Genomic DNA, 24439 nt, shown 5'->3' with positions numbered 1-24439 from the left:
AGTTCACTATTTTTTTAACAAGTACTTTTTGAGTGGGGGAAGGTGGGAAATCTTTTAAGGGGCAAGTTTTTAAATTTTTCTTACTTTTACAAGAATGAAGGGGGAAAAAAAAGCTTCAGTCTCATTATTATTCCAAGAGTTGATTCTTCCCAAACAAAAATAACTGAGAGTAAAATCACATAGGCTGACAAGTGAGATGCTAGCAGTTTGTGGAGCCCAGTCTGTGTGTCTGCTGTAATTAAATTTGTACACACAAACTGGAGCATACAGTGTTGCTATTCCTTTTAATAGGATAGAGCTTCTGAACAGAACTTTTAAAGCTTGAGTTAAGGTCTTATTTTATTTTAATGAGTCTTTAGTTCATCACATCAATCTTTACTTGTGTTTTTATGTGTTTAATCATTTTTTTTTCATAGATTACCAAAGAACATCAATTGATCTATAGGTGTCTAATGGAAATACCTTTTACTATTAGTTATAAACAAGTCTGTGCAAAAAGCCCAGGACAAGGCAGTACACCCCAAGCAGAAACCTAAAAGCAAAAACTCAAGACAATGTTTAAAAACCCCAGTATTATGTTGCATCTGTGGTATACAGGGTGGTGTTATGTTGCCCCTGTAACAATTTCAAAGTTTAATTTCAAATCCTTATGTTTCCATGTTTAAAACTTGAAAGCACTATAGCAATATTCATGTGGAAAGCTGAGTGAAAAAGAGGCTTTTTCTTGCTTTTATCTATGCATGTCATAATGCACAAGATTTCCACTCCAGTGTGGTATGCACAGTACTAGAAACATAGTACTCAGCCAGGGAAGATACAGCTTGTTCCATTGCAATCCGTAGCTCTGAGGAGATCATAGGAATCAGTCATATAATAGCTGGATTTGATAACACTTGGTCAAAAGCAAGGCTGGACTGACAGTTGCATGGACTTAAAAAATAAGCAGCAAACACAGTACTTGGCCAACTGTTTTGCAACGGAGAGAGGCTTCCAGAGGAGCCAGTCAAAGGAACTTTGTCTAAATGTGCCATCAAGAAGCATGTAGAGCTTGCAACCTTTGCCCTGAGGTACCACAGTGGCACTGGTAGGGTTACTAAATAAAAAGGAAAAAGGACAAAAACTATTCCAAGCTTTAGTCCCTGCCCTCTTACAATTGGGAAATTCCTGCTCAAAATTGGCAGGAATTAAGGTCTTGTCTTGAGACATAACACACACTTGGAGAGAAGCTGTCCATGCATCAAATATTCTCATTTGTGTACCTTATCTGTGGGAGAAAGTACATTTCACCAAAACGTAACATCTGCAGCAATGAAAGAGGATTTCTGATGTGACTGGATACTTAGGGCATGGAAAAAATATAGGTCAGTTAATGGCAGATGGAGTAACATCCATCTAAAAAAGTATGACACCAGAGAGTCAAACAGGCTTCTACTATCTTCTCTGAGACTTCCACTGTGACAAAACTTCCTACACAGGAAAAAAAAAAAAAAAATCTTGTCAAGGAAGCTAGCAAAATTATGTAAGAAATTGCTTACTATCTCAAATACAATAAAAGGTGTACTAAAATGAGTAGGTTCCCATAACTGAACCTATAATATGCTTTTAGTAAGGACTTGGCTCTGCCTTCAGGTATAACAGGAGAAAAAGCATGTTTGATAAAAGATATAGAGCTTTACTGTTATGCTCCTTAAGCATTATGCGTAGCCATTCAGTCAGGAAAAGGAGTAATAATAGGTCTTTTCAGAATACAATACAGGAAACAGGCAGCAAATCTGTGTGACAGTTTTTTTTTTTTTTCTCTATTTACAATTTCTTCTTGTGTCAAAGTGAATTGAAAGCCCTGGGAGAGGTAACAGAGACTACTGTTACCTGTACTCTTACTTCTGATGGAGGCCCCTTTGCTTGAGGTGATACTGGCTCTGCTCAGGGAGAGATGTGTTGGGAGAAAGTAGGATCTGGCAGGCAAGAGCCAACCTTGAGAAGTTCATGCTGAGCTGGAAAGACGTGTATTGAGGAGCAGGCAGCCAAATCTCAGAGAGGAAAGGAGGAACTTACTAGAGATAAGAAAGGATTGGTACAACTCAAAGTCATTGACTAAGACTAATCTGCAAGCAAGATCTACATGTTTACCCTAAGTTCTGGTGGACTCGGAGTCCTGTCACAAACATTTTCTCCATGATTACCAGTAGGGACTTAAAGGTAAAGCCCTGAGAGGGGGGAAATTCAAAAGAACACCTGTTGACATTAAGATATTTAACCATGGAAACACGGTATCCTCTGCATGTCAAATTACACTGTAAATGATTCTGTCACCTACACATAGCAATGTGATATTACTATTCTGTGGAGGACAGTTAATGTCAAAAATATATACAAACCCTTCCTCATTATCCTTTCCTAATTAAGAAGCAGATGTTACTTATGGTTTTATTTCTGATGGAGGCCAAATGTTCTATATGCAATTGGAAAGAAGCAAACAGATACTAAAACCTCAAGAAATTACTAAAGCAATGGATCCCAGTACGTTTCTTTCAAGAAGAGTGTAACAGATCTGGTAAATAATTTATGAGCGCGACAGTTTCATGAACCTTTGGCAACTCCCACTTAGAAAAGACTTTGAAAAGAAAGCCTGCACACACAGCGTGCACTAATTTCCTTGAATAATTTAGAGTGCATTGTGGTGGGGTTCCCCCATTGAGGTTCCCCTCCCCCCCCACTTTATCTATGAGCTGAGCAAATTTCCGAAGCAATACTATGCAATGAAATATATTCCTTTTGTTAGTCACAGCTGTTAGGTGTATCTTTCTATTTGCTCTCTTTTTCCTATACCTCCTCTTATTGTAACATTGCTGTACCATGAACAAAGGCAATTTGATCAAGAGACTAAAGGGATCCCAGAAAGTTTTTCAATCTTTCTGATAAAAAACCTAGTGTAGGAAATTTATTGCTTATAACAAGTAATCCATTTATATGATATAAGGTGTAGCCAGCATCAGCACCTCTACAACATAAAGCAACACGGTGCAGAGATGAGCTCTTGAGAAGCAGGCAGGCTAGCCCATGTGGCATGCCTCACTGACAGGACAGCACTACAAAAACATGAAGAGAAATGCTGCCAATTTACTCTAGTGTGAGTTACAAGAGAAAGTCAAGAGCTTCCCAGATTAGCGCATAGAATAAAGTCCCAGTTTAACAAGGCAATACAGCACCTATCTATCTGATCCTAAAGCCAAGAGAAGCTGTAGTACTCCTGTTTCCATTCTTATCCAGAATAGCTTGCTGAAGGAATATTTTTTTTTTGAACCACATAATAAACTGAAAATTCTGTAAACAAAATTTTAAGGCTACACAGTCAAGCCCTCAAAAATTAATAAAAGATAGAATTAAATGGGTAGTTACACAATGCTAGTAAGAAATGCTGTAATATACTTCCTTGGCATGCCTAGATGAAGGATGGCCTGTTGACTTCTTCCGCATTTTACAACTGCAAACATTTAAAAATAACTAAATAACTTAGTAAAACGTAGACGAACATATGATATATTCTTTTCATTTATAATAACAAGACTGAAGCAGTTGTTACTCAAGACAGATACACGCAGGCTCCCTCAACTTCTGGGAATACGTTTCCATTCACAATCGACATCCGCATGTTTGAAAAAGTGAGTATCCTGAGTAAACCATAGTCCCAGCACAGGAGCTGTTTACTTTTAAAACACGTTCGAATTACTTCAATTCCTGTAATGAATTACTAAACTTATAAGGAAAAGACTAGTCAGAGAGCTATGCCTGAGAAAATTATACCAAAAATTGGACCAAGGGAACAAAGACCAAATTAAACTTGATATCGAGAGTATTTACGTAAAGCTATACTTGAATATATTATTTGGCAAATTGAATTAATTATTCTAGCTTGTTTGAGAAAAGGCTGAAGAAAGTCTCTTCAGGTTAGATACTTTTATGAAGCTAATGATGTCAATAATTTGCTGAAAAACTAAATTATCAATTCAGAGAAATGTGTTTTAAATAAGTACATTAAACATAATATGAAAACGCGGTTACAATGATTTTGCAATGTTTATTCATTGATACACAATCAAAGCAGGACCAGATTGATGGATATTCCATGCTTCTCCAGGAGAAAATGAGTATGAACAGAGAATGCCCGCCTAAGTGTTTAATCAATAGTACTGCTCCTGCAATTTTGAGAGTATATCTGCACTGAAAAGTCTCTCTGTGTTTAACAATAAAATAAATTAAGCATAACCATGACATTGCTAAAGAGGCTGAAATAAGAGGAATGGCTAAGTGTGATGACTGAGTTGTAGGATTTGGACATAAAATTAAAATTTTCTTAGAGTTTGCTGTATGTATTATTACAAAGAATTTAAAGGGAGTCTGAGTAAAGGGAGGTAAATATTTCTTAATCGTCAGAATATTGTTATCAGCTTCCTCATTTTGGAGAAGTGTGTTTTTCGCAAGATACAACTGACTGTTTACCAAATATACTTCTGCACTGGCAATGAGTGCTACAGTGGGAGAAAGAGTCCACACACCCCAGGCTCGTAGTTCACGGTGAATGACAGCATATCCATGACTAGAAGTATTTATTTCAGCAGAAACACTGAAGATTTGGGAGCTATTCAGCCCCAGTGCCTTTTATTTATTTATTTATTTTTCACAATAAGGATTAGGGTGGTTGCAGTTTTATTCATAAGGGTTTGCATTAAAACCTCAGATATGGATATTCCAGAGAGAATTTAAATGAAAAGTGGAGTGCCTGATGGAAAAAATGTGATAGTTCCAGTCAAGGGTCCCATATAAAACAAGATACAATGAAAAGAGGAAGTAGAGGGAGCAATAACAGGTAATACACTGTGAGTGAAGACAGATGCAGTTAGAAATTAGAGTAGAAATGAAAGCACAGTTAGTGACGTGGTGTTATGGGAGAGGATGACAAGTCTCATCTCAAAATGCACTTCAGCTAATTTTAGAAAAACAGCACAAAATCAAGGCAGTAAGCGTGGCCACATTACTAAGAAAACTAGTTCTTCCATGTGGTTTCAAGTCTTTATATGCCCTTCTTTATTTCCAACTACTGCACATTTCTTAGTGATGTCAATTAAGCGTGTTCATCTAATGCCTTCCTTGCAAAGAAAAATTATTTTAAGAAAGAGTGAAATTTTTGAGTTTGTTAATGAGTCATTTGCCTCATCTGTTACTTCATAAAACTTTCTGTGCTGACCTTAACCATCATTTAATGGATTTCTGACATTTGAATCGTGAACCAAAAGCATTGTATGGAATAGGTGGTGATATGAACCTGTGAAACATTCTATACTAGAGAACAAAAAGCCACAAGATTTCTTAAAAGAAAAGATTCTTTCTCTCTCCCCCCCCCCCCCCCCCAAAAAAATATATATAACTGAAAACAAAAAAACTGAAGGACTAGAATAGAAAGGGAGCAAGGAATTTAGAACATAACCCCCCATTTCCTTTTCATGCACTAATATACAGAATTAATGTACACAGATTTTGAAATTACTTTGAATATAACTGTGGATAGTTTTAAAATATTCTGACAATGAAGATACAGTTGATATCAGGAGATAGAAGATTCTTCTACTTTTTAAGCTGAAGATGATACAGCCACAGTGGGGCAGTCAAGGACAAGACATGCAATTTGCTTCTAGAATGCTTCCAAAGTGCAAGGAACAGATCAAATATTTTAGATACTAAGGGCAAAAATCCCACAGTGCTTAGTCAGGCAAAACTCCTGTTGAAGCCAATGGGAGTTTTGCCTGAATAAGTACTGAGCAAAGACTATGATGTCTGACCCAGATTTATCAGTCATACAAATCTAGGTCTAACACATTTTTAAGACAGACAACCACTGTGCCGCAATATTCCTGCGGCATTCTGTTTAAAGGACACCATGGTATCAGTAAACTATGAGTCATCCACCATGTATATAATGAAGGGAAGAACTCACAGCTGGGCAAGAAGCTGCTATCTTGAAAATCTGCCAGAGCAAGACTAAAAAGAATAAGTTTACCATTGCAGAATTTTTGAGATCTGATAAATACAGGAAAGTGCACAAGTGAGATTTCCAAGGGCTTGTGTGTGACTGAAAATAATCTGGCTTTCATTCTTGCAAGCAAACAGGCAACAATAAATAATTCCTTTCTATAGTTATCCTTCTAATTTAGGGCAAATCACAATTCCTACATAGTGAGCATAAATTCCTCTAGCTGATTTGACTGGGGATTAATTTGGGTGAATAACTAGGTCAGTCTTGTTCTTAAGTTAACATTTCTATTACAGAAATATGAAAGTAGATTAAGTTTAACATATGTGTATATCTTGCTTCAGAAACTTCCTTCTGTAATTACAGAATCCCATTTATAACAACTTTGACATCCTATATGGGAGAAGTATTAGAATTAGTATCATAGTGAGCAGAAAAATTCATAAGCATGCGAGACATGCATGAGTTTGGCTTCCTTCTTGTAGCTGAAGTGAATATCAAAACCCTGACATCAGTAGCAGTTGGAGCAGAGGATGTCCCTGAAGGGTGAGGGGGAGACGGTGGAACACGAATACTGCACATCACAACACAAAAGCCAAAATCAAGCTAAAACTCTATTCTTTCATATTTAGCTGGGCCTACCCTTTTGCAAGATTCTTTATATAAAGAGCAATAGTTAAAAAATGTGGAAAAAAAAAAATTTTTTTATTTGAGAGCTCTTCTACCATTAATGTATCCTGAACCTTCCAAACTGTGCAACATTACCCCGAGAAGCAAAAAAGCCGTACTATTCAGCCAGGTAATAGCTTGATATCATCTTTGACTGTGAAATTAAACTTAAGATTTTTAAAGGGCAGGTCCTTGAAAATGAAAAGCCTACAACTTCTATCAAGTGTCAGTTTAGGACCTTGTAATCTTACACAGTAAATGCTAAAATCCACAGCCAAAATTTGGCCAGCTCCAGGTTTTGCCACTGGATGTGAAAAAGTAGTATCACTTGCTTTGTCTTGTTGAATTTTCAGGTGAGGCAGTGGGATGCCATAAGAACATATAACTGATTCTCTTTGATGAATCCAACTATGGGGAAGGTGACTTGTAGTCCAGAAGACCATGGCTCAAAACTACTGCATCTGAGATTTTCCTCACAGTGTTCTGCATCCAAACCTACTCTCCTCATCCATTTTCATAAAGTTGTACACATTGAACTTCAGTGTCTCCTGAAACACACTGATGTGTTTCCCACAAAACCCCCTACTGCCTCTCTTTGCAGATGACTATCTTAAGCAAACATTAGGTTATAGCAAAATCAAAACAATACTAACTCTCCTCACTTTCAGAAGCGTCAGGCTTTCTTTCCTCTTTGTATTCCTGCAAGCCCCCTGCTCCCTCTTCTCCCTCATTTCTGGATTGCCTCCTTTTGGTGACATTATATATTAACACTAATCCTAATTAAAAAAAACCAAATAAAACAAAACAAACCCAACCAACCAAAACACCCAAAAAGTTCTTCCATAAGTAAAGGAAGAAAAGGAATCTTGGTTTTCCTCAGATTTGTGTCTTGAAGATTAGATGTCAGGATTCCAGGCTAAAAAAAACCCTAACAAATCAATTTGGGTCAAATCCTTGCTAAATTAACAGATTTTTATTTTCTACATTATCACTCATTTTCCTAAAATAAGAACATAAACAGTGCCTCTGAAGTTTTAATGCCTCTTTCTAATTTGAGAAATTTGAATTGATATAAGTAATTAGGAAACACAGGACTAGCGAGTCACACGCAAATACAGTGTTGGATAATTCCTCACGAACCAGACAAAAAAAAAACCAAACTGGAAAAAACAGGTGCATCCAAGTTTTGGGTCTGGGAATTCCCAGTTCTAAAAAATAAGACCGCATCATGGTCTAGCAGCATTGTTGAGAATTTTTGGTTTCTTCCAGTGTCATTATTGTTTGCTCTGCAGCTGACACAGCATGCTCAGTGCAAAACACAATACAGCAGGGGAAATTAAGACAGAAACATAAATGATCTCCTATAGCATCCGAAGACACAGTATGAGCCTCCTTCTTTCAAGGCTCCTTCGCTGTGAGCTTTGAAATATGCATCTGACTGTATCTGAAAAACCGACTGCTTTTAAAGAACCACGTGTAAAAGGTGGGGTTTTTTTTGTTGTTGTTTTAAATTACTCTTATATGGGACTAGAGTCAGGAATTCATTTGACTATACTCAGAGACATAACACAAAGGAATTACATTGTACTGTGGAATATGTCAAGATTTAATTATGAAGCTTTACAAAAACCTGGTGAAGCCAAGTGCTTCAAATTTTCAACCCACTTCAAATTTTCAACCCAGAAGTTTTATATGGCTATATGCTGAGAATTTACTTTTTACAGCAGTGTTTAGTATGGATCATAAATTCCCATGGACAGTGGTGCAATAAATGAAAACAAAAAAAAAAAAATCAACCAGATCTTGTTTCCTTCTACCTAACAATGGCTAAATAATACAGTTGGAACTGAACTATTTGGGTCACTGGAGCCGAATGGTTTTCTTTTCCCGATGAATCGCTTACCCTTTCTGACTTCAACACCACACAGTAAACAAATTTAGTTTCTTAACCTGTCTTTGAAAGGTACCAATAATTTGGAATGAGCAAAAAACCAACACGCACGTGACTGAGTTACGTTCTTTTTCAAAGCTTTCAGGAGGTAGTTCTGCTTATTCTATATATCAGAATGCTACCATCATCATGGAATTGTCAGAGTTGGAAGGACTAAATGATCTCTAGAGGTCCCAACTCCCCCGCTAAAGCAGGATTGCCTAGAGCACATTACTCAGGACTGCATCCGTAACTGTAATTACTGTCAGGTGACATGCTACTGAAAGCCACAGCTCTGACCTTAATGGACTGACTTTAAACTCATTAAATAATGTATCAGGAGCTGTGCATACTGCAGGTATGTTCCAATGTATTTAACACGGTAAGGATATTTTATGATACACTGCACCTTGATCAATTCATTGAACATTAAAATACTACATAAGCTGTGTTCCATTACTAGCAATAGGCTAATAAAAGAGGTTTTCAGGATTATATTAATTCACACAATTAGCAACAAAGCAAGAACTTTGATTTTATGTACACCTACATTTTTAATCTTAAGTGTGGATAGTATCTTTGTAAGTGAATGCAAGTATTACTAAAAATATATAATCATGTTCTGCTTGTTTACAATAGCTTCTTCAATTATAGTTTGAAAATTGCAATCCTGATTAAAAACTTAAAAATTATGAATGCATGCAATCAAAGTCCACATGCAGCTAAAACCAGCTGTGTTTGAAATTAGATTAATTGTTAGCTTTAAAAGAAAAATCTATTAGCATTATAAGGAATTAACAATAAAATGCTATGACTACTTCTAGTATATAGTGAATGTATATACATATATATTAGTATACTGCTTAACTTTATTGGACTTGGTTTCCAAGGAGAGCAGTGTGTACGGGCAGAATTTTCCAAGGTTCTCACATCCAGCTGAGAGGTCAATAACTTTTGTGCCTTAGCCAATTTGTAGTCTTTCCAAAAAGATCACCTGCAGCTTTCTGAGATTCATAGTCATCATTTAACTATTACTCAAGAAATTATTTGCAAGTGTATTGGCTTCCCCCCCCCGCCCCTGCGCTGTCCTTGCATAGCTATTTAAGATGTTCACAGAGAAATAGTATTGCTTATTTGTAATTTTCCCCCAAATAACTTTCCAGATGTTCTACCAGTTCATGGTATGACACCAGCCTTGGTGATGTTAAAACCAGCCAGTGCTCTGACACACTTGATGAATAATTCTTCATTTTAGGCTATAGCATAATTAAAACATATTTATAATTTTCTTCTTATGTAATGGAAGGTATTATTTAAGCCTTACTAGTAAACTGACCCTGTCTCTGCCTATCCCACAGTACTAACCAAATCACTAGGTCACCAGAGGCAATGGCAATTATAGTTCTGAAAGTAAATAGGATACTTGTTACATTTAAACATTTCAAAATGTAAGTTGTCTGGAGAACTTGTTTTTTAAAAAAACAGAAAAATAAAAACCTTGCTTTGCAGCTTTATGCAGACATTTAATGACAACTTTTTGTAGAGATAAGAGAGACAATCAGCAGGCTATTAAATACCCCTAAGACAGTGGTATGGTCAGAAACCGCCACCTTTTGAAGTATGGCAGCTCCAGGAGCTCCCCAGCTTATCCTTATTTCCTTTCTAAATGGCAGTCTCTCTTTGTAGTCGCACTACTTTTGCATTCTTTACCAGCAGGGACTCAGTGATGCTGTGATGATCTATGCAGAAGGAAGTTTAACAGCAAAATAGGTCTGCTAAAAGAGCCTCTTCCCTTTGCACAGGTAGGATGTTGTATAACTGCTTCATGTCTTTGGCTAGCCACGTGCACTCCAACAAAGAGGTACACTTCAAAGCCATCAAACAAATCAGCATCTCCTGGTAATGAAACTTGCATTTCCCAGAGACAACCACATAATATACAATTGTTTTAAACTACAAATTGGAAAGTAGATTTTTTTTTTTTTACAGGACACACCAAGTTATATCAATTGCTTTCTAGAATTCTGTCTTAAACCTAACAACATAGAATGAAATATAAAACAATGGTCCCACAAATCCTCACCTAGCCTTTGATGATGCATATTTTATTTAGTGTTTATTCATATCTGAATTAAAAAATAAAGCCAGGTAGTATTCCCCAAACAGTGTGAGACAACTACAAAGCAAAACAGAAACTCAACACTGCAGAAAAATGTTAACAATGAAAAAATACCCTTTGTTGCTGTTGAATGTAAACTAGGGACCAACTTTATTTGAAAAGGCGAATCTTATCCCCGCATTCTAAAGTCAGGTAACAAAACAAATGAATTCAATTAAAATAAATTTCCAGATCAGCATGCTAACATTCAAGATCTAGCTGAAGAACCTATCTATCTTTTTTATGGTGGCTCAGAAAAGCTCTTGGCCTGGTGTTTTTCATTTGCTTTATTATTGCTTGCTTTTTTTCATAGACAGACTATAAAGAAATTGCAGATACCTTTTTGTAGGCTAGTTTTCTCCTCTGTTCCATTCCACGCAATCTTCTGTTGTGTTAGCTGTTAGTTAAACTCATCATTAAGATCCACTCCAGTGTCTTTTTCTTATGATTTTTTTGAACAAAGAAGTTTTTGCATCATTTTATCTACAAAAGTTACCTTTGCTGATTTTTGCCGCTACTTGCACTGCTAAAATACTAAATTATAGTCTCTGCCTCCTTACATTCTCTTACCTTTCTTGATCTCTACTGTTTTCCTAATAACAGTGATTTTAATTACATTTGATATTCTACATTAAGTTTCAGTAGTGCCACATAAAATGTTTTAGAATTCTGCGGATTCATATGCTTGCCTGGGTGTGCCTGTTTTTATTGCTGTACAGCATTTTCAGAGTCTTTCTGTTGTATTGTACTCCAGTACATGTTTCCATTTGGATTGCAAGTCCCACAGTCACATTTTGATGTGGCTTCCACTAAAAAAAAAAAAGTATTTTACAGAATTAAAGTACTTAAAAGCAATGGCTTACTGAAAAATCTTGAAGCTGGGATGATTTATTTTGCATCTATGTAGCACGTGGCACAGAATTTCACTGCGCGAATTCTGCACAGCCCTTTCTGCATGAGATAGGGCATGTCTGTCTGTTAGAAGAGTGCAGTCATCATTCAAGGACTTCGAGAAACAGACATCCTGCACATCCACAGATAGTTTGGTTTAGTGGTTAGAGTTACTGTTTGAAGCAAGAATTGCCATAGTGAATCAAACCCAGGGTACTCTAATCCCATAACCTGTGGCAGTAGCGTTACCAGGTGATTCAGAGGAAGATGTGAAAGCTTGAAAATAATCCACACTTTGCTCCTTCTCTTTCACATTTGTTTTCTTCCTGTTCTCTGTCCTGCCTTCCCTCAGCTGAAATATGAGGTTTCATTTCTCTTTGCAATTGTTATTTACTGTAGTAACTGGATATTATTTCTTCCTAAGAATATTTACCCCTCTTTTTTTTCTGTAAGTTAAAAAAAAACCCAAAACAAAACCCACAAACACAATATGCAACCACCCAATGGCAAGCACCCAGAAAAAACCCAACTTGTTGAAATCTTGGCCCAAATGGTTTTCCAGAGCAATCTGCTCCATGGTTAGTTTTATCACATAGTGTGTAATTATTTGCCATGTTTAAAATAGTTTTTAATTTGCCATCATTTGACTTAATTGAACATACCTTTATTTTTGTACTTTGAAACAGGAGTGTATATTTCTGACCTAGACCATTCATTAATCAACAGTGTGCTTCCAGTGATCATTTAAGCCAAATTTTTAGTCTAGGTAAAGACTCAATGATGTGTTTCCTGTGTTACTCCTGACGTCTCTGCAGTAGACAGTCAGAGCTAAACAGATCTTTTCTGAGCGTTGCGATACCTCTCATAATCCTAATCCCTATGTCTTTCCTTGCTACAGCAGCTACCACAATTTCAATAAAAATACGTACACAGTCAATCAACAGAAAATACTCCAACAGCAGAGTGCGTTTTCAGCCTCAGATATATGGACTCCTGAGAGTCTGTGGAATACTTTAAAGAGATCTGTGAAAGATACCAGAGTGCAGTACACTGTACAAAACCCACACATGGGATATTTCTAACAAAGTTTGCATCTCCACTGGATAAATTTCAAGAATCCATGCCTTGAGAAAGGTTGATAACCACTGCACCAAAATATGCTTTACTGTTCCCAGACAATATTATACCAAAAAATAATCAATGCAATCACTGTCAGTATTAAATGCTACAAACAATTCATCATTTACCTCCTAGATGCAACAATCTTCAACAGCACTGACACTTGAGGTCTATAAGTAGTTAATTCTCAATCCTACCCTATAAGTCATTTGTAAATGCATGCCTCCAGTTTTTCCATAGACACACTTACAGGTGACTAGAGAACCCATATGAGAAATAGCAAAGCACATACATATAGAGTTTAATACTCAAATTTGCTAATATGAAAATGGGAGGAGTAAGAGACACAAAAAGTTGAAATTAAAGCTAATAGAAAGGCAGAGCTTGCAAATCTCTAAAGGCAGCAATTTTTAGATTGATTACAGTACAATTTCTTTTTCTCATTGGAAATTAAATTAGGTTATGATGAATGATGGGATGATGCTTTGAAAGTCACACTAGGAATGAAGTGCAAAATACCACCCTTTTTACAGCCAAGATGTTAGGGCATATTTGTGTTGAGTTCATCAACATAATGATTTTGAACATGAAAAAGTGAAATATAAAATTTCCTACTGTGTTTCTCTGCCAAATGAACTCTCTTATATGAACTTGGGATCACAGCTGGATAAAAGCTGAATTGAGAATCTAAGAGAGTGAATGTATTAAAATACTTAAATTTTGTCAAAGACACATACCTTCCTCTTCAGAGGCTACTATAAATAAGCCAAGTAAATAGCAAGCACCATGTCCTAAACTGAATAAGTTTGGGACTTCCCGTTCCTTTTAAACAACAACTACTTGTTAAAAGCCATCACACCTCATACTGTTAGAACCCAAAAGGCAACAAGTCTTTTTTTCAAGGCATTCCTTCCTGTGGCTACTTCTTTACCCATTGACTATTTGTCCTTGAGCATAACCTGAGCACATTTTTATCTTTGTCCAAGCCAACACAACAGAAGACAGAGGCTTGAAAGGATCACATGCAGGGCTTCCAAGCCCATGTGTCCATTGAGAGTGGGGAATGGATCCAGCTGAAGCTGACAACTCATATGAAGGTGATTCCTCTTACCACCACTTGACATGAATCCCAAAATACACTTTAAAACTAGTTACTGCATCTCCCATACACACATGCATGCTGAGCACATTAACACAGCTCTTATAACTTACTTCTTGCCTATGCTTCGAGGAATTAGCTACTTGAAAATATTTACATGTTACTACCAGAGTCCCACTAGAGTCATTCCTACTGTTATATTGTAGTTAAAAGCAACCCATTTCACTCAGTGAGCTGATGCCCAGCTAAGAACAGGGACATGCAGTGTCTGGAGATAGGCAGTGGCAGCTGCCAGGAGCCGGATTCCTGCGCAGGAGCACAACAATCATGATGAGGCAAGATGATACTGACTGTCTTATCAAAAGACAACCTCTTCAGGATCCCATTGAGTTCTGAATCTCTAGTTTGACAAACAATATTATAATCTCACATAGCAGCCCCAGAATGATACAAACTTCAGTTAAAATGTTTCTGCAAACATCAGCACTTGTCCTGAAAAGTGCAAGTCAGGTCATGAATAGCACACATTTCATCTGTGACCACAAGGGCTAAATATTTATCCCTTAACTAAATGGTAAGAGTCATGGAAATAGCTGTCTTTTTCCTTTCCCCTCACTTGCAGCTAATCTGTCATTTTACAAAATACTGTCTGAGCAAATATCCTGCATCTGAGGCTATAGAGTGGATATCATGGGAAAGGGACAAGGGGGGGATTTTCAAATTGAATAGGAAGATCATGAGGCAAGTACCATGAAGGGAAGAAGGGTCTGTCCTACTCATCTTACTAGATGTCACTAGAGAAGGATGATTTTCCATTTAGGGGTGTCAGACTGTAGGACTACCTTACAAGCTGCAAGAAAGGCTTTGAGGACTTGTAAATGTGCATGCCCTCCTTTTAGATGCTAAGGAGGATAGATGCGGTGAGGAGAGCAAGGCTGCTGCAAAGAGCTTACCTGGCTATGGAAAGATGGGGAAAGGTGGGGTTCACAAACAGGCCCAGGCCACACAGTTTCAACCAGGCTTTCAACAGAGTATTCAGGCAAAGTACCCATGCCAGGCTTCAGCCTGGCAAGATGAATTTGCAAAGCTTGAGAAGAACAAATATTATTCTTCTCACAGAGCATTAGCCTGTTGCAAACAACATTGGCCCACTCATTTTTCAGCCAGTCCCTAGTATTATCAAATGTAAAAAAAAAAACCAAACCAACACTCAAATAAGGGAAAGGCTTGGTGGGATTCCAAATTAGATGCCCGGTTTCAAAGAACCAAACACAGTCATGATGCATCGTACCTATCATTAAGTTTCTCTCAGTTTGGTGATGACAAAGCATGCTGTTGTCGTGTTACCTACAGACTTAACTAGTTGACAACAATTGTGCTCAACCTTATGTCACCAATTAGTTTTCAAGAAAACAGGTTAATACAAACCTTTACAGTACACAGCCTCTTTTTCTTTTTCTGAATGCTAATAATCAATTTACTCCATTGCCTATGGTTAATTTGAGTCTTAAAGCAAATGTCTAGGTGATAAACTTGTCATAGCACTCTGGCTGTTCAGAAACTATTGGTTGACACCCCAAATTAACTAGAAAATCCTTTACATCTTGTTTTACTTCTTAGAAAATTAAACCTTCTCTCTCCAAACTGAGTATTTCTGTATGAATAAGAGAAAATGGAAAATGTCTCAACATATGGAAATTATGTAACAAAGCAAAAAAATATGAAGTCTCATCCTGATCCCCACAAAATTTTGCTACTTGCCAGTATTTATATAGATTACTGGCAATCAATCTGCTTTGCTCCTCTAATGAATCTAATAAGCCTGAAATCTCTCTAGATGGGGTATTTCATCCAGTTGGCTGGAGAAGAGTCAGACCCATAAAGTTCATCAAATGATTCAGGAAATGCAATGCAGTAAGTCAATTCTCTAACTATTGTTATGGAAATAAGAAAATATTCTATATGTTAAGGCTGAATTCAGAAACACAGCTGAGAAGAGAAAGAAGTCTAGAACATGTTTCTTTATGTATCATATAATTAGTTTGTAGCCTTTTTGTCTCACTAAAAATCAGATTTAACACAGAATATTAACGTGTCACCTTTAACAGAAATACCAGTTTAGTTCTTTTTGCAGTAGTGCCACAGATCCTGTTCTGATACATACACATTTTGCTAAATGTGAACAGGGTTTTTTTTTGAGGCACGTGGTTCTTTTTGAAATATGCATGAATTCTGACTATGTTTTAAACTAAATGAATCTGCATCACATAACACACTATCTAAAAGCAGGGATACAAGAGCCTAGATGTCCTCTGTATTGCCAGAAATGCTTGTTTATATACTAGAATTGTCTTTTTATGAGTGACTGTTGTCCTGGAAACCGCCACTAAAAATGAGAATTTTGTCTCCATGGAAAAACTCCATACTATTCAGTTATCCCAAAATTTACCTTATCTTTTCCTGATCAGTCTGAAACAAATATTGGCAGTCAGATGTTCCTAGCTCTCAATTCCTCCTTCCTATTCTAAAACTGTATTTAGCAGTAAGTTTTGCAATTCCCAATAGCAGAGGCCAATTTCTTCTTTTCTACCAGTCCTCTTACCAAAACCATACTTACATTCTTTGTCTCAATAGGCTGGGGGACAAAAAAAACCCCAAAGCCTTCACAGAAGAAAGCTATTTTCTGGGATTTAAATCTTTTCATGGACTATTTAAAGCATACAACAGCTCTCTAACCAGTAGTGTCAGTCCAAAATTCTTGGGAAGCATAATGACCTTTGACTGTGTTATTTGTCAGTTTTCCAATCACTACTTAGTTGAACGTAGTCTCTTAGGCTGTGTTTCAGTGTGAGCACAGAATGTAGCCATTTTCTACATGGTTTCCTTTCCAGATTTTCCCGCATCAGTGTTACGGCTTTTCCTAGACTCCAATTCCTGACTTTTGCCCTGTATGTGGGAGGACATGCCGACAGAAAGAATATAAGATCCATTCTAAACCAGCAAGTAAAGAGGATTTACATACATTGGATGACAACAGGAAGACAAAGCAAGGAAGACAAAGCAAGAGATGTTGATCATCTGACTGAAAGCTGTGCCTGCTCAGATGTAGTAAATTCCCAAAGAGGGCCTTTCAGCCTGTTTTTGTGAGCACACAACCTGTTTTGTCACAGAGCATGACAGCTTTATAAAATTTGATTTGTCTTCTGCATGAATTTACAATTTTTATGTCTGGGGAATACATTTACACAGTATTGACCACAGCATCACAGATGTATGGATATAAAAATTCTAATTTTCAGCTCCTGATTGGCTTAGGTTGTCTTGTAGCTCTTGTTTCCAAAGAAAACAGCCGACTGTATCGTTCTATTTCTGACACCAGGACTAAGACAGAAAGGTGAATAAAAAATAATCACAGTTTCCTCTGAGCACTGACAGACAACAGTATACTAGGAGATGTGAGCCTAAAAATAATACTACTTATTTGCAAACACACTCTATGGATTTCTCGTAGCTACAGGTATTGGTCTGTTACCAAGAAAAATCCCTGTGGAGAGGAAACAAATTCTAAAAGCACCAGAACCTTTGTGAAAGCACTGAGGGTTTAACCTTCATACGGCAAAAGCACAGTATGGAACTAAATAGATGCTATAAAAACCTCTCGTAATACACACAGCCTGCTGTTGGGAAGATGTTCATGATGAGGAGACAGGTCAATGACATACTGATGGTCAGTAAAAGCTGCGAGAAAACACAAGATCCAGTGTGGGGTTCTATTCTTTTGTTACCCTGAAAGACTGCTTAAAGTGTGAAAGTCTTCTCTGAGTCCTCCACAGCCACTGTAACAAAAATTTCTTTCTTCTCCCGCACCTTTGGCCATAATTGTGACATTAAAAAAGCAACAAGACTATTGGACTGTCTACAGAGAACATCTACTGGACCTGCTCGAGGGGAGCAAGACCCAGAGGATGAAGCATATGTCAGGCAAGAGCATCCCACAGAAACCTTGGCTATCACCAGATTGTACAGAATGACTATGACATGGAACAGGGACTGGAGCAGCCAGTCAGCCCTCAGGGATGAGGGAAAAACATTTCCCAAGGACCAGAGGTGGCAGAAGATAACTGGGCAGACTAAGCCACAGTGATTAGAAGTCTGGATGTGAAGACCTACTTGCAAAAACAGAGGGGGCTTGGATTAAAGGAATGAGTGACTTAAAATGCTTTTATTTTCTATTATGCCTGACTTTTCTTCCTATTTACAAAGTTTCTAGTTCATATTATAATGACACATCACATTTCCCCACCTGAGTTTCAAAGCTTTTTGATCTGCTTTGTGGAGTTCAAGGTTGAAGCTGATTCACCTTAAACATCTGGCTGCCACAGGGTCCTGCCACTAGCCATCAGCTTCTCTAATGTCCCCTCCTTGCTTGCAGTATCCTGATGGACATGCTATAGATACCTGCTCAGCGTGATTTTCTAGTACAGCACGTGGCTGCAACCTTGGAGGACTGAAGCAGTGGCTCTGAAATATTCCACCTATAACGGCTGCCTCACAGGCTCTCAACGTTAACCAGCTAGGTGAACCAATAGGAAAATAGCGAGCATTTCATCAAAGCCTGTCCTATGTTTCAAGAAAGTCCTTCAACACAGATACATTGCCATGAAATACTTTTTTTTTTTTTCTTTTTTTTTAACAACATAGCATTTCCTGATTAAAAGCAGCACTAGCTATGATAAAAAAGACAGGTACTAAGTAAATCTAAAAGCCAAATTTTTTGGTATTGGTATCCAGCAGGAACTTAAAGGATAAATAAGAGCCAAAAGCCTCAAATTATAATTTGGTATTTTTTCCTGAACCTAACTGGGAGAGACTGCTTGGCAATTTCCAGTGCTTTCCACCAGCTGAGCTGATTAGCCCATGATCAGTGCTGAGCAATGTAACTTAACTTGCCTGTCACTGGGGGCATTTGCCACCAGCTGAGCACACTCACATGGACAATTAGCAAGGCTCAGCCAACATGTGATAATTTGTTAATCTGCAATAATGTTTATTTTTCCTTTCAAGCCTCATACTAAGAAGCAGTGTGAAGCAAAAGAGGTTTTGAGAACTAAATGAGGGAAATCTCCCCTATAAAGGAAAAAACCTATTATTTCCCCCCTGCCCAGCTTGCATATTAATACTGATAGAAAACCTTGCAAAGTGACTTGTTTTCCTCTAGTCAGCTTGCAGTTCTGTGTAAGAAGTGGAATTTACAGCCAATTTATCAGAACACCCCTATTTTAGGCTTAAACTAAATATGTATATATAATTTATATAAAAGACCTGTAATCCCATTACAATAGCTATACTGAATTCAATAGATACACCAGAGTACTTACTACGATACAGTTAAATTAGATGAGCTCCTCGTTTTGACCATGCATCACTTATTTTAAAATGAAATAGAAAAAAGGTTGAAATAGGTCAAAATAAATTATTTAATGCTAATTTATTATCTCTATTAATATTCTGTCACTGTGCCCTATCATGGGAACACACAAATTCTGTGCATCTTGTGAGAGTACTAATGAGAATGCACCCTGACTCTGAAATAATTTTAGTTTCAGTGATAGATATGGAAGTTACTGCTTATAATTAGCTAAGATTCTTAATGTTGTGGTAATAATCATAACAGGAACGTAACTGAATATTTTGGTATGGTGAAAAAATGCTGTATCTGAACTTATAATTTTATTAGCATCACCACATTCCTTTCCCTACTTTCTGCATATTGCAGGTACAACTTTTTTCTTCTAAGTAAAATTTGAACATGCTTCTCCATGTTCATGAATTTTTCACTTCAGCGGGACCCCCCCCAATACTACAAACCAACCAACCAGAAAACCCACCCAAACCCCATTTTCCACTATAACAATTTATTTGCATCACATAAGGAATTTAAGTATTAATGACAGTTAAACCTTGAGGGAGAGTTCCTACATATCCTGTTAGAAGGTAAGCTTAAGTAAAATAAAATGGAAATTTGAATTTATGAATGCAAGGCTTGACACCATGCTTCGTTGGAAGTGGTATTGGTGAGATTCCTTCCCCATCCCCGTTTTTAATAACATATCTTTGTAAATGAACACAAGTTAGCAGAAAGGGAAATGATGTGGAAAAGAGAAACAAACAAAAACCAAACACAAAACCCAAACAAGAATGGAAAAGGTCTCCCACTTATACCTGCCCATTTGCTTAAAAAAATAATTAAATGATTGCTAAAGTTTCATATACATCCCTTACATAGCCAAAAGTCAAAACAGCTTCCCTTAAGCACATTGGCAGTGCTGCTAAACCACATGGACTAAGAATGGAACAAAGCCAATTCAAACTACTAATCCTATGGCACAGACAAATCTGAAACTGGAATAAAAGATGCACGAGGCAATCAACTGTTCAAATTAGATAAGACAAACTTACGCTTGTTGTGTAAGCAGCTTCAGGATCGTCCTCTAGTACTCTTGACAAACCAAAATCAGAGACTTTACACATGAGGTTACTGTTGACCAAGATATTACGGGCTGCCAGATCACGGTGCACATAGCCCATGTCCGAGAGGTACTTCATGCCAGATGCAATCCCCCGCAGCATGCCAACCAGCTGGATAACTGTGAAGTGGCCATCATGCTTCTGCAAGTAAAGATGCAAGGTCAAAGAACACAGCTACTTTTCATTAATTTCATACTAGTGATATTAACTACAGCTCATATTTAAAATACATTTGTAACCCATCCAGCCAACCTACCCACTGCAAATTTGTTTTTTCAAGTATTTAACCTGGTCAGCAGTGCAAGTTATCCCATCTCTCATTATACAGTTTGTCCCCCCTTTCATCCACATTTTCCACATGCTCCACAATCTTCCTACTGAGAGCATTTAATGTCTTTTTTCCTCAGTTACTAAGAACACTTTCCCCAAACACTATTTTTTAATACAAGAATAACAACGCACAGAAAAATCCTCTCTTCATCTTACCCCATGGTCTCAGGAAACAAAACCCCTCTCTTTTTACAGCCTCAGCCTTAATTGTCTGCATGAGGTACTGCTTTACCTCACTTTTTTGGAGGGGTTGTTTGTTTAAAAAAAAAACCAAACCAACCTGGAAAGAGTTTGGGACTTTACTTCGTGTCTGTTCTGCACCTAACACCATATAATCTCCAAACACTAGATTAAAAAGGAGATCTGGGCTGAAATTCAGAGGTCACGTGGCATTTCCAAAGTCTTCCTAGCTGACTAAGCCCATTAAACTTGGTCCCATGAATGCATTAAGCTGCTTAACTCCTGCTGAAGTCTATGGGAGTTGAACATGTAAATAAGAGTTATGCTGTTAACCGCGCTTGTTCATCCAGTCAGTCTTGGTGGGCCTCAGTTTCCTATCTGCCACATTAAAGTTATCTCCTCTGCACCTCCTACGTCAGAAGGCTCCTGAGTTATGTGGCAGTGTGGACCAAGTGAGTACCTGTACAGAAATCTGATTATGGGCACTTTGCCTGGTTTAGGTCTGCCCTATCTACCATTTACAGGAGATTGCTTACAGCAGTATTTTTGTGACCTCAGCTGGCAGACATTTAGCTTCTCATGGATTATTCAGTGTGTCAGGCTTTTATGTTAGCAGGAGCAGCCAAACAAAAACAAACAACTCTTCCCTGCAAGCAAGTTAACTTTCCATTTTCTCTTTCAACACCTTCAGCACTAGGATACAGAAAAGTTGCAGTGTTCTGATCAGCATTCAGGACATTTCTTTAAGCAAGATGATTTTTGTAGAGGAGAACTTTACAGTAAGTTCAGTAAATTCCTTAGATCGAACAGAGCAGCAGGCTGAACTGTACAGATATGCTTAACTTTATCCCTGATCAGCCAAGTATTTCAGCATTTCCATCACAATTCAATTTTTTTGGGACCTATATCTAGCTAGTCAGGACATAAACATTTAAAGAAATAGGGAATTAGTACTCAGATTACCAAAAACCCCACAAACAAACAAACAAACCACAAAACCTCAGTTTGGTGTTACTCCCTTCTCACGTTATTAACCTATTTTCTGAGATGAAGCAACACTAGACCAAGATATGCCTTTAATCTATATTAGAGAGCTACTTAAGAAATTATACATTATTTAATGATAAGTCATTTAGTGTGCCCAACAGGCTACTAAATTGAAAAAGCTTTTTGCCTATTAAGAAGTTGGAGAAATTAGTTCCTAAAGTCACTATTATTTAAGTAAAACCTACTGGGTACAAACAGAAAGACAGGTAAACTTAGCAAACAGAAGAGGCAAACAACATGGATTCTGCCATTTGTAGAACAGACAGAGGGTCCTGAAACTCCTTCAATTCCTTTCATAAAATCAATTGGAAGAAAAGCCTAAGTGCAGCAGTATATGAAAACCTGCATTACAGGCAACATTCACCAGTTACTGTCCAATACCGCTATGTCAGGTTATAACACAATAAGACAAAAATCAGAAAGAAAATGGTAAAAGATAAGCATAGTTGCTACATGGTTAGATTTCCAAGTTACTATTTTAAACTGGCATGTCAGAATGCAAAAATTCAGATACCAACACACCTTATCAACTAGAAGGCCTCACAGCCTCATCATACTTCCCAGCAGCCTTTGTATTTATGAAGCTATGCTTCCATCAGTGGCCAAATGCCACAGCCATCTCATACACTTATCCAAGCAAAGCAGATTCAATGACACTTCTTTGAAACCAGCTATTTATGACTGATTATAGCAACTTATGTCCCTCACTTATGTCAGTGCTCTGGAGCCTTTTTCTCTCTAAATTCCCCATGCAAAAGTGGAAGCAATTGTGTTGCATCTATAAGCAACCTCCTTCCTTTGTTGTCTCCACCAAAGTCACCTGTAAGCAGTTAGTTCTGCAGATGACACTCAGCTGGGGGTCAAGATACAAGTGTGATAACCAGACATTTTACAAAAAGCCATCCTCTGGTGTGGGTCTATGACATAGACACATCACAGACCTCTAGCACAAGAATAAGGGGAACCTCTCGGAGTCCAAAACATGCTAGTGAAAGATATTTAAAATAAAAACTTTCCATCTAGCAATTAAGCAAAGAGAGTCAAAAGACAATGCTCTTAAATACTTTAAGTGTTTTCCCGTAAAGGTATGGCATGAACTCTGGCCAATGTTTTATGTAATGAAGCCACACAGGATTTGGGGTTTGCTTTTTATTTAATAATTCTAAATGTTCAATTGACTCAAAATTTATTAAGCTGGTTGCAAACAGTTAATACTCTTCACACTTACCCTGTATGGATAACTTTGTTTTGGCTAGCTGTAGAATTAGGATTTGGAACAGAGCACCTATGACTTTTGCAAAACAACCAACCAAGTCCCCCCTATCCCTCTCCTCCCCCCCGCAACAAACCACCAAACAAACACAATCCCCCAAACTTCTAGATTTTACCTTCTCCTTATCATTGTTAACAGTTCCATTCTTTCAACAAACTGTAGAGTCATCTGCAACACCTCCCTTAACCTTTTGTCCCCTTGGATCACAAGCATTCATTCCTTCCTTCCTTTTTTAATTTGTGCTCTTTCAAATCTAGACCATGGTTGACTGATTTTTCATAAAACATAACCTTTTTCTGCTCTTTCTAAATCTCAGCATTTGCCTTACCAGTGTAGCAGAAATGCCTGAGTCAAAACCAATCTCATGCATTTTCCATTCCCTCCCTCCTCCTTTCAAAATTCTTTGGGCTTCTGCCTTGACATAAAAAGTTCAAGCTTCTTATCTCCACCTTTAAAGAAATGACAAACTTGCTAACATACCAGTTGCATTTTTATTCTGTCTTCCTTCTCCTTGTGTATATTTCTCTGAATCCTTTTCTGCATCTGTTCTCCCCTGTCTCTTCTCATGCTTGGTTTTATATCGTTCCATTGCCAGCCCTGCAGTTGGAACAACTACATTTTCCCTGTCAGCAAAAGAGTCTTCTCTCTCAAGTCTCTCTGTAGTCACTTCTACATCAGTTTCCATGCCAGCTGTATTCCCTTATAAACTGTTATCTTCCAATATATCAAAATATTTGTCTGATTTAAGCTGATCAGGACAGAGACTATGGGCCATACTTAACCCTTGGAATACTCAACTAAGTTGATGAAATTATACCAGGTAAGAATCTGGCCTTCGTATTTTCAGCATTTGTAAATCCCCACGTAAATCTGTGAGTCAAACCAATCCTTTGGCAACTTTCTTTATCTCCTTTGATTCACTTGTCATATAGGGACATAAACCACCCATCTGAATGATATGGTGGTTGTTTTCCAGGGCTTTACTCTGATTCCCATGGCTGAGATTTGAAATATGCTTTTGATGGGATTCCCACTGGGGTGTTAAGGGTGTTAATCAATGCTGGCAGCAATTCAGACCTCAGTGGACTTCCCACATTTATTCTATCACCCCATCAAATTTTAATCAGGCTTTAATGGCTTTGCTAAATAAATTTTTCTCATCAGCTGAGTATAGATGCAATATCTGA

The 24439-nt window shown here is 37.5% G+C and overlaps 1 protein-coding gene across 2 annotated transcripts in view; it reads right to left on the bottom strand.

Moving 5' to 3' along the window:
- The window catches only part of EPHA6 (EPH receptor A6), a 507751-nt gene that overhangs the window by 32049 nt on the left and 451263 nt on the right, over positions 1-24439 (bottom strand). For both annotated transcript variants that reach the window (XM_074161043.1, XM_074161051.1), the window contains one exon: positions 20354-20563. In XM_074161043.1, the coding sequence (XP_074017144.1) occupies positions 20354-20563 (210 nt within the window). The remainder of the gene's footprint in view (positions 1-20353; positions 20564-24439) is intronic.

The sequence above is a fragment of the Numenius arquata genome, chromosome 1, assembly GCF_964106895.1.
Source record: "Numenius arquata chromosome 1, bNumArq3.hap1.1, whole genome shotgun sequence".
Taxonomy (NCBI): Eukaryota; Metazoa; Chordata; class Aves; order Charadriiformes; family Scolopacidae; genus Numenius; species Numenius arquata.
Note: the sequence above shows the minus strand (reverse complement) of the source record. Positions and strands in the feature narration are given on the sequence as shown.